Here is a 12,208-nt window from a genome sequence, read left to right as displayed (position 1 = left end):
TTAAAGATCAAGTCTTTGTAGTGGGTATTGAGACAATGTGATATCGTGATATGGGTCACTCGGGATTAGTGCGATTTTGGTTCGTTACGTTTTTGAATGGAGCTATTATTATTATTATTTCTAAGGTAAGTCGAGAGTAAATTGAAAAAAGTTGGGTTGGTTAGTAATGGTTGAATCGACATGATTATGGCAATGATCAGTTCCTTCGGTGTGTGAAGTTATACATGTGGTTGTACGTACGGGCTTGGCAGCCACCATAACTTGATTGAATTAGGAGATATTTGATTCAAATGGACTTGTTGTGTAAATGGATTTCGGAAGAGTCATGACGGTTTAGACCACAACTTGAGGTATGTATTTTCTGCGGTTTGGGAATTCAATTGCGTATTGCAATGGTCCTTCCAAAGTAAGTTAAGCGAAAGGAATCTAACCAATAAAGTATTTATTCTACTAGTAGTTCAGGGGTTATGATGAATTCTTGCACTCTCGTGTAGCGGTGCAATAGATGTAGTGAGCGGCATGGGACTTGAAAGTTGAGGATCAAGGTTTCGGTTCAGTGTTGACAAGAATGTCATGAGCTCGGATGAGCAGGGAAGAATTCAGGTGTTTAGAGTAAGCTTGCATTTTCTTTAGTGTCACCTGAGAACGGTGTCCTGTGTAACAAGCTCTGTGTATTGAATTGCGGACTCTTGGTTGGCTTTACAAAACTAATACGGTTGATGGTGTGAAGGTTCATACTTTACTACTTGGTGCGAAAGGTCGTGGGAGCATAACACACGGAGAAATTGGTATAGGTGTGACATGATAGTCACTTGATTGTTAAGGATTGAAACCAATTATGGAGATTTTTGGTAATATCGCTAATGTGAGGGTTTATGCGTGAGAAGCGTTCTATTCCTTGGGTTGTAGACTGTGTGAGTTTGTTTCGAATTTGATAGTTATTCTTGTGTGTCATGGAAAATGTTATTGTGGATCCTTGAAAGGTTATTAGCCTAGTATGGTATCATCAAAATCGGTTTGAGGTCCGTGGATGGGTCTAATATGAATGTGTGCTCTACATCATGTCGGATGTGTTCATTCAGCATAGAGTTGCTTATGGAAGAGTCTTAGGACATTTAATGTTAGTCTCGTCGTCATTTATTCCATGTAATACTCTATTGTGTCATGTGGGTTGTGCAACGGCTTGACTATCTGCACATGTGTTGAGATCACATGTAGCTTGTGGTATTATATGAGCATGATGGCTCTCGAGGTGCAGGTAATTTATCGCACCTTAGTTATGCTTGGGTTTCGTAGCGTATGGCGCTATCCGTCTCCTCAGGATTTGTATTATGCACTTGGCGTGCTTGTGGCCGATAATGGGGTATTTCGTAAGTATAAGCATTACGGCTTGATGTGTGTTTTCTTCTTGATTGTTATGTGTGGATCGGGTGGTACGCCGCCACGGGTATATTATTTGGATCGGGCGGCATGCCGCCAGGGGCATGTTGTGTGAATCGGGTTGCACACCACAACCGTGTCATGTTGGATCGGGTTGCATGCCGCAACAGTGAGATGTCGAGCATAGTTCCTTACACTTATCTTGTGTGCCTTGTTTTTCATCTCTGAGAAAGGTTCATAGCGTCTCTTCGGTCATTTTATTCGTTACGCGGGCTTGGTAGTTCTTTTTTAGAGTTCATTCCTCTTTATGTGTCACATTCGAGTTTGTAGCTTGTTGGCGCGTTGATGGCGTCATATGAGATTTTTGGCAGTGTTTGAGATGGCTTATTACCTGAGCAACTTGTACTGGGTGAGAAGAGATTATTGGACCTGGGATCAGTGTGATCAGAGTTATGAAGGGTATATTAAAGAGCAAATATCGTTATTCGGTTCAGAACAAGGTAATGGTTCCTGTCAGGAGGATAGACTCCATGATTTATTGATTTGGTTAGAAGGTTGTGAGTTTCTACATATCTCTTCCGTCGTGGCGGTATCGCGAGAGTTGGAACATGCTTATATGTGTTACGAGGTATACTACGGGTTTCGGGTCAGTGAAATTTCAGCTGTTGTGCTTGGAGGAGGTTGCCTTGGGCAAATGATTTATGTGGCGCGTTGTGTGATGTCAGCATGGTTGCATGATCATGTGTGGATTCAGCATGTGGAGATTTATACGGTGTTCAAATGTTAGAATCAGGTCTTGTAAAGAAATTCGAAAGTTGGAATTTGGTTCTAAAGCTTGTTAGCTAAGGTTAGAGGGAGGATCTTAAGTCTAGCTCGAGAAAATGTGCTCAACTAGGTTGTGGTGTCACGGGCAGGTGCACGAGGTGTTAAACAGTAATTTTGGACAACTCCGGAGCAATTCGTAGCACGTTCGGGGACGAACGTATGTTTAAGTGGGGGAGAATGTAACGATCCGACCAGTCATTTTGAGCTCTAGCGTATCATTCAGACGTTTGAGGCCTTGAATACCTTCACTTCAGGTATTATGACTTGTACATATGGTCGGAGTTGAATTTTGGGAAGTTCGGAGTCGATTTGGAAAGAAAATTTTAATTTCGGAAGCTTTAAGTTGGAAGAATTGACTAAGGTTTAACTTTTGAGTAAACGACTTCGGAATCGGGATTTAAAGGTTCCTATAGGTTCGTATAATGATTTCGGACTTGAGCGTATATTTGTGTTAAGTATCGGGTGGCCCGAGAGCATTTCGGCACTTATTATGGAAAGTTAACATTTTGAAAGTTAAAGAATTCCTTAAGTTTGATTTGAAGTGGACTTTAGTGTTATCGATGTCTGTTTAAGGTTCCAAGCCTTGGAATAGGTTCGTATCGTGATTTGTGACTTGTAAGTAAAGTTTGGCGTCATTCCAGAATGTTTTGGTATGGTTCGGACGCGTTCGTCGAAGTTTGAAAGTTTGAAAGTTTAAAGAAGGATTTCGATCGTCGATTCATAGTTTCGATATTGTTTGGCGTGATTTGAGGCCTCTATTAAGTCCATGTCGTATTTTGAGATGTGTTGGTATGTTTGGACGGGGTCCCGGGGGCCCCGAGTGCAGATCGGATCGAAAACGGATCGAGTTTGGGCTTGGGAGAAGTGATGAGGCAGCTGGGATCTGGTGCAATCGCACCTGCGTGGAAAGGGTCGCAGGTGCGAGCCCGCAGAAGCAGCGTCATGGTCGCAGAAGCGGCATTTGGACTGAGTTGGGATGGCCGCAAAGGCGAGGATATTTCCACATTTACAGGCTCGCAGATGCGGCGAATGATCCGCAGAAGCGGAATGCGAGCTGGGCAGCTGGGGTCGCAGAAGCGGACGATCTCCGCATGTGCGGGAGCGCAGGAGCGTGAGGTGGACCGCAGAAGCGGTCACGCAGGAGCGTGATTATTTTCCACAGATGCGGATATACCTGGCCTTAGAGGGAACCGCACATGCGATGGATCACAGATGCGACATTTGGGCTGCAGGTGCAAAGGTCAGGCTGGGCAGTGTGATTTTTTTAAAGACGAGGGTTTGGCCCATTTTCACCTCATTTTTTCCATGGGAGCTGACTTTGGGGCGATTTTTGGAGTGCCATTTCCATCATCAATCCTGAGGTAAGTGATTTATACACATTGTGAGCTAAATACATGGATTATGTATGGATTGAAGCAAGAAAACTAATAGAAATTGTGGGGGTTTAGTAGAAAACCTAGAAATTTATATTTTTGGATTTTGACCACGAAATTGGACATGAAATTTAGAATAAAATTATATATTTGAGTTCGTGGTGTTATGGTAAAGTTTATCTTCAAAAATTTTCGAAATCCGGGCACATGGGCCCGAGGGTTGCCTTTATTGACTTTTAGAGTGAAATTGGGGATTGTTGTGAATTGATTAATTATAAGCATTAGAGTATATTTTGATTCAGTTGCACATTGTTTGACTAATTACGGATCGTTTGGCTTAGAATTGAGGTGTTAGAGAGGCGTTGGAGCCGGTTATGGAACTTCGGAGCGAGGTAAGTCTCTTGTCTAACTTTGTGAGGAAAAAACTACCCCTAGGTGATATTTAGCGTTATGTGCAACTAGTTGTGGGTGCGACGTATGCGCGAGGTGACGAGAGTTCGTACATAGCTAAAGCATATTTATGTCTGGGTAGATTTAGGACTTTATCATGTAATATTTGATATGGGTAGTGGCCAACCCATTTTCCTCTCACTTTTCCTTTTTCTCCACTTCCTAAAATAATTCTTAAAAAGGAGACAATCTCCGAACCAGGAGCGGCGACTGGCCATAGGGTTTGACCAGAATACTTCACTAGAAATACCCCTGGTGATGATCTTGCTCCTCTGCTTTCTCTTTTATTTTCTCTCACCTTCCCCGCTCCTTATCTCATCTTCCCCCACCTAAAATAACAAAGGAAACTCCAACAAAGACTACCAGGAATCACATAAAAATCCCTCATTTTCAAACATCATTGTTAAACACTATCTTGTTAGTTTAAACATGTGATTCAAAATGGAAGAAAGAGAGAAATTGCTGGAAGAGAAAATGGAAGAAAAAGAGAAATTGATGGAGGAGACGGGTGGATCCAGTTAATGGGTCGGATATGGGTAATGGTTCAAAATTAAACCTAGTTTGGTTTCTGGGACAAGAGTGCCACGTGGCCTAGTAAAAAGATGCCAACGTATTAATTTGAAGACTCACTTGGTCTGCCGTTAAACGTATAGGTATTTTTATTAATAAAAATAATATAGTATTAATTTTTGTACCGATAGATGGATGAAAGATAAATATAAACTATTTAGCAAATAATAGGGGTAGTTTAGGCCATTTTTTCGCTAAAAATATATATATTTTTTCAAATAAAGACCAAAATTTGACTATTACCACGCTTTATCAATAACTCCTGAAATTTTGTAAAAACTAAAAATATATAGATAAGGAAAGCCACAATAATACAATTTTTATTTGTAGCACATCCAAAAGACTCAAAAGTTATTGGCAATACAAAATTAAGGTAACAAGTTGAACTCATAAAACTAGTTATGACTGAGATTTTATTCTTCAATCCTCTCCCACAATTTTATCGTAATTCAAACTGATTTCACTCTACAATCACGTAGTAGTATCTCCACTCTTTAAAATACTACAAACTAGTTTATGGCAAAATGAGAATTAAGATAGAAAATAAGCAACATCTCTACTCTCCAACACAAGGCGAGATATGTAGAAGCTCAAGCTGCCAATGCTCTGATCTTGAGTTGTCTTCTTTTCGTCATCTGTCAAATAGCCATAAAGTAAGCTCACATGTGGCATAAACATTGTATTTCATTATATACATAACGGTAAAAATATAAATATAATAATTCTTAACTGGTAACAGTTTAGCCGATAAAAAAATTGACTAATCCGCCTCCGAATGATAAACCGTTAATTATAAATTTTTAATCCGTTTACCAACCGTTAATCCGATAATCTGATATCAATAAATCAATAACTCCATTTTGAACGCCACTAATTACTCGCCTACTTAAAAGCGGATTGAATTATTGTATGGGTCAATCCATATCAGTGTTCTAAAAAGCAAAGGCGTAAGGCGAGGCGTAAGCCTCGAGACATGGGACGCAAGCCCCACATATCTTTATCTTTTAAAATTTATATATTAATAATATAGCATATAACACAAAAATATAAAAAATACATTAAAAGATCAAGAAAACTAAAAAGAATTAAAGAAACTCATAGAAAATAAAATATCTAGTATGTTTATAAGTATAGCCAATGCCATACTATTAAAGCTACCCTGAAATATAAATCAACTATAACATCTTAACTTTCAAATAGTTAAAAATTATAATTTAATTTCTTAAAAAATATTATCAAACTGCATATTATACCTCCCTAAAAATAAATACTCAATAAATTTTATCAATACTATAATTTAAAATATCACTCCTTCATGAATAAATACAAAATTATTTTTAAATAGTAAAATAATAAATGTATGATAATTTTGAGACATATAACTAAGACATGAAGATCTAGCAAATAAAGATATAAATTTTTTCGGAGAAATATTCAAATGATATTCATTCTCATAATGTGCTCAATTAATAAATATGCAATACAATGGTTCGTTATTTGAGTTATTCAGAATTTTCATATTCCTATATATAAAAAGAACTTTAATTATTTATTTATTAAATAATTTTGGGAATCAACCGTGCTAATTAGTGAATCACATGATTTGCATAGTAATTATTGGGCGAGCTCGAGTGATAGATGCCTTGGGCGAGTTCAAGGCACATAGTCGAACGCTTTGACAGCGTAATCATTACACAACTAAGCCCCACACGCAGTAGGCGTTTGGACATAAGAATTGTAAAATTTAAAAAAATGATAAAATTTTTTTTGTGAAAATGGTATTTGAAATTTAGAGTTGTGTTTAGACATAAATTTTAGTTTGGGTTATTTTTAAAATTTTGTGAGTGATTTGAATGAAAATTTTGAAAAATACCTTTTTGTAATTTTTCAAATTTTCGAATGCAGCTTGAATTGAAAAAATTCGAAAATGTATTTGGAAAAATCTTCAAATTGTATGTCCAAAACGGGCCCATAGTCTCCGGACGAGCCGTACGGCGAGTACCAAAAAAGCGAAAAAAGCACGATAGTTCTTCAAAGCTCAACAACCCGTGACCCATCTCTTAGAAAGAAAGGACGACAGGACGAGCAAATCTCAAATTCCCAATCCTTCCTGAAACCCTCGGCTCAGACTGGTCGCCGCTATTCCGTCATCCAACACCGTCGGCAAATTCTCCGGTGAGTCCCTTTCTGCCGTCTCTTTTTCTCTCTCTCTTTTAACCTGTCTCTATGTGGGGTTTCGACTGTTGTAGTTTCTGGTGGTGTCATGGTGTTGTACGACTGTGTGGTACTGAGTTGCTTTAGTGGAGGTCAGGGAAGTCTTGAGAAGGTGGTTCGGGGTAGGATTAGAGTGTATATCTGTCGTGGTCCGTTTGTGTATATACTACTTAATCTTTATAACCGTAGTTGCATATTTCATCTCGATTTGCAGACTAACTTTCCTATTTCTGAGTGAGACTGATGATTTTTGCAACTGCTGCCATTAGTTTCTTGCCTTTTTTTTTTAATAATTATTTGGTTACTAGCGGATATATTTGTCCATCTTATACTGTGTTTCCAGTAGAATGTGTTGATTTGCAGAAACTTTGTATATGTGTCTGCATAAAAGTTATAATCTTTACCAGGTTATTTTTCTCAGCAGTAGTATTTTACATTGACATTGCTATCAAACTCGTTAAATCTAGTTTACCTTATAAAAAAAATTGTCACATCTAATTAACAAGAAGCACATGATGTTTACAGAGATTGCGAGATCAGGTCCTGATTCAGTAACTCCATAATATTCTCTAGAGAAACTACTTAAAATGATTACTTACAACCTGCAAAATAATTGACTTGTAGCAGATAGCATTTACATAGCTCTTTTCCATATAACTAGTGTCAAATACCAGTAGTGAATGCTCCTAGAAATTTTAATGGCCAAGATTGATCTCTTCTCCTCCACCCATGTAACATTCTTTTTCTTTCCCCAAACAAAGAATAGCCGCACAGAACCCCAACATAATGAAAAGCTTTCCCTGCTAAATTTTGCACTCCAAATTCGAAACAGATTCACTAGAAAATTCCAAATCTGTTATTCTTTCTTTGAACCCAACAGGTTTTTGGAATGGGTAGACCAAGCTTGTGGAAAATAAAATTGGATGAAAACTTTAAATATGAGTAGTGTAGCAGAGAAGAAAAGATCTTGTGTCCATCTTCCTGTAACTCTTTTCCTCTACAACATTTGCTTCATACTGTCATGAAATTGTTTTAAAGGAAATAAGGTGTAGGGAACTTGGAAACGAAAAGAAGCAAAAGGATTGGGTATGTTTCAACTAAATTGCTCTCTGGAAAAAGCATAATGAATTCTTATTTCAAGCTAGAGACCGAAATGGAACAACATACAGTTTGTTGTGAACAAGTGAGCATATGTTTGGTTTTCTGAGAAAGAGTGTTACATGGTTGGAGGAGAAGAGATGCAATCAGGCCATTAAAATTTTGTAGGGACACGTGGCTTCTATGAAGATGGGTATTGAGCATTACTGGAGCAGTCACTACCGGAGGGGATCCAGAACCGTCAAATACCACTTGGGTCGCTTTCTTAGTGAATGTTTACTCTGAAGGATTTGATTTACTGGACTTTGAATCCAAATTAGTTGAATAGCTTTTTCTTTTTCCCAGATATCATTAAATCCTTAGGATGGAAAAGAAGAAAGTCATGTAATCCCTTCTATCTACGCATGTACCCGTTCCAATCTTATTGTTTTGAAATCTCAACTTTTAGGGCCTGTTTGGTTACAGGGTTAGGGGGTTATCCTAGTATACAATTTGGAAATAAGTTTGTTTAGTATTTTTTGATACTGGTACCAATATATTAAGAAAAGAAAAGCACTAAGGCAGTGCAAAGCCATATGTACAAGGGGGAAAATCAAATCTGATCCACCAAACTTACAAAAAACCTAACATGTCAACCAGGGACTCTGTATTCTCCACATGCCTTTCTTTACACCAAAAACCTAAGTTTGTTTAGTATTTGGTTGTGGGAAATGGGAATTAGCTAAATCAGGATAAAAAATATATCAAAATCATGGGATTATCATATAAAAGGTGAGATTATCCATCCTGGTTACAATCCCACGAGTATAATCTTGGGATAACCTAATTTGAGCCAAATGACTCCTTAAATTTCTTCTCCTCTCCCCTTTCTCCCTTCATGTTATTTTCTTTGGTTTCATAGGATATTGCTTACTGAATTGAGAAAGTATATAGTGTTTGCACAATCATATTGTTGCTCACGGCAAACGTGCGAAGCTGGAGTAGATTGAGTACGTAACCGGTGTCCGATGCTAGAACAAGACAGAGTCATATCACGAGGAGTTAATAAAAGAATAAATAACTAACTGCAACTTATCCCGGTTGATCTCTTGTTTCAGAAATCCATTCATGACCGCTCTTATTCTTTGGACTAACATTATGGAGGTACATAATAAGTTTATCATAGCTTAGAAATAACTATTAAAGAAAATAATATATATTGAACTTAAAAACAATTGGTTTTCATGGCCTTAAACCCACCACCATTTATGAGCAAAAATTAATTGTCCCTTCTATAAAAGTTGTTCAGACCTTTTTATGGCAAACTTGGCCTTCTCATCTAAAGATATTTTGGGGCAAAAAGATGCCAATTGTTTATTTTATTTTGTTATTTTCATTCTTCTTTCTCGTAAGGTTCATTGTATTATTAGTTAGTACCTAGAGAGTATTGGTATACAAAATCGCAACAGTTAGTTACAAGCTTGCTCCCGTCCTGCTGCTTTCTGTCCGTACTTCCCTTGTTATTAAACCCATCTTCTCTTGTCCTGTTGTTGCTCATATAACTGTAAAAAGGTAATAAATGGAACAATACCTCTTAATGTGAAATGAGACATTTCTTTCAAACAAGTTTAAGTACTTTCCAACAAGTTTAAGCGGAGCATCAAAACTTTGGAGAAAATGACACTGCCTAGGAGTAGATTTACAAATTGTCCAATGATGTTAAAAGTGCCTTATATTTTTTACTCATTCTCTGGACATCAAGGGGTTCTTTTTTTACCCTAACTTCTCTGATGATATCGTTGCATTTTCAGTATGACTACTGAGCATTTGGTTCAAATTATAAATAAAGCTTGCTGGAGTCTAGCTAAAAGGAATTGCCTTGGTCTATGAAAGTGAAGAATGAAAGCGAGTCTTAAATGATCTTTGAGTTGTAAATCCAGTACTTGACTTGAAGCTATCTCATAAAAATGTGGCTTTTGTACTCTCTTTAGCTATCTGTTACAATTAGTAATAATTACCTTTAGAATAAGATACAAAATTTCATTTCTTGAAAAAGAGAAATACTCCCTGAATGTTGAGCTCTATCTGAGACCTTTTGATATTTCTGTTGACCTCCTTGTTGATACTCCGTTGATGTCTTTGTTTCCTTAAAAGCAGAAATGGTGATACCTCCGCCAATTAGACCAGACAGAGTGACGAAGTATCTCAAACCGTATGTGCTGAGGATGCACTTCACAAACAAGTATGTAAACGCTCAAGTAGTTCACACGCCAACTGCAACAGTAGCTACTTCTGCAAGCACACAAGAGAAAGGCTTAAGGGTTGCCATGGTAGAAGCAAAAGAAAATACTAGAGATGTTGCTGCAGCTGCAAAAATAGGCAAGTTATTGGGAGAGCGATTGCAGGCTAAAGGTATTCCTGCCATATCTATTTTCTTTAAGAGAGAGCAAAGATACCATGGAAAGGTCAAAGCAGTTATTGATTCGGTGAAAGAAGCAGGCATAGAATTGGTTTGATTTGGAAACACATAACAATTTTCTCTTTTCATGGCCTGCTGGATTTCCTCCCCAAGGCAAAGAATTTATTTGTCTATTGGCTTTGCAAATCCATTTTTTCCTAGTTAAGCGTTTTTTGGACAATTTCTCGTCTCGCTTCTTGCAACTGGAGCAATGTGTGGTTTGCTATGTATAAGATGTCACATTTGGCATTCCCTGTGTTCTGAATCTTATTCCAAGAGCAAGGTCAGCCTCTTTGCGCCCCCCCCCCCCCGGGCCAGTCACATGACTATTCACCAGTAACTATTTTCCTTGTCGAACCTGATAATTATAAATCATATTCATCATTTGCGTAAAGTTTAAGTTAAACTAGGAAGGAAAAGTTGTGGTTTCTGCTTCGGGTTGATAACCTGAACTTGAAAATCAAATTAAGAAACAAAGGGGAATTATGCAACATTATCACATGATACTTCAATTAACGTATAATAACTTATTAGGCTTTCAAATTTAAGGATAGTGATTGCCTGATTGGAAGATGTTTTAATTAAGCAATAGCATGAATGTTATCCCCCAAAATAAAAGAAAAAAAAGGTGCACTAATCAATCGCAGGGAATAGATGAGTCACTATAACTTTAAAATTTGTTGGTGAGTCGTGGAAGATTCGCCATTTACGATATTCTAGATAACTTTTTTCCCAATATTTTTTTAGTTTTGTGAATGGAGTCGCCTTGAGAGTGTTTTTCCCAACAGTAGGTTTGAGTTCTGTAAATGGAGTTGCTTTAAGAGCGTTTTACTCACAAAATGAGACTCCACTCCAGATAAGTCTGGTCCCAAAGCCAGTATCCACGAGACCAAAACAATGGCCTTTCTTTGATGATGAGAATCTAGTCAAATTGCAAGAAAAGATGAAAAAGAAAAATAAGAAGATCCATAAAGCTGGTGCCAGAGAGAGACATTGGGGTGACTCATTGCCGTTCTTAACGGTCTATTGGCTGTACAGTCAATTATTAAAGGATCAGTTGGTCACCCAAATAAAAGCAGGGAACGCACAAGCGAGAGCGCTTTTGTTTAACTTTTTTACTTTTTGAAATATAAATTTTTTAGCCTGAACATATATTATGTATGTTATATACAAAAATTATATAAGTTACACTTTTTCGGCTACCAAATATAAATAGTTTCTAACGTATGCTAAAAGTGATAATACCCCCGAGGAAAATACTCTTATTAAAAGCCTTTACTGCTCTTAATTTTTGAATGAACCTTGCCAGACGGGCAATGACTTTCATTTTTAGAGTTAAAAAAGATACAAAGTCAAATTTCTCTATAACAATCTCATTTGTTTCGATATTTATTTGGCTGCTATAGTGAAGTGTTGTTATAGAGGACATATATTATAATATAATACAAAAATTGGTTCGGAGAAAAACTTGACTTTTATAGTGAATGACTGTTATACAGTCAAACCTCTCTATAACAGCCTCATTTGTTCCGAATATTTTTGATGTTATAGCGAAGTGCTGTTATAGAGAACATATATTATAACATACCAAGAAAATTATTCCATAAATAACTTGGCTATAGTGAATGGTTATTATATAGCGATGTTGTTATAGAAAAGTCTGACGGTAAATTAAATCCACAACGACAGAAAGATTGAAGATTAATATTGGTACTTGTTACACAAAAAAGAAGAGAGAACAGACAAAAGAAATTGCAATTAAGAGAAAATAAGATTAAGTCCATTGCACATATTGTCCGCTTTGACCCAATAGACTTTACAGATTTGTCCCTTGGGCTACGCCATCATTGACCCGAAAAGC

At 37.2% G+C, this 12,208-nt stretch overlaps 1 protein-coding gene across 1 annotated transcript; it reads left to right on the top strand.

Annotated features, from left to right (window-relative positions):
- Window positions 1–6,634: 6,634 nt before the first annotated feature.
- Window positions 6,635–10,629, top strand: LOC107769777 (uncharacterized). Its single transcript, XM_016589030.2, has 2 exons — window positions 6,635–6,773; window positions 10,047–10,629. The coding sequence occupies exon 2, from the start codon at window positions 10,049–10,051 to the stop codon at window positions 10,403–10,405; it is 357 nt and encodes a 118-aa protein (XP_016444516.1). The 5' UTR covers window positions 6,635–6,773; window positions 10,047–10,048; the 3' UTR covers window positions 10,406–10,629.
- The last annotated feature ends 1,579 nt before the right edge of the window (window positions 10,630–12,208 follow it).

Source organism: Nicotiana tabacum, chromosome 15, assembly GCF_000715075.1.
Source record: "Nicotiana tabacum cultivar K326 chromosome 15, ASM71507v2, whole genome shotgun sequence".
NCBI lineage: Eukaryota > Viridiplantae > Streptophyta > Magnoliopsida > Solanales > Solanaceae > Nicotiana > Nicotiana tabacum.
This window is presented reverse-complemented; position numbering and strand designations above follow the sequence as displayed.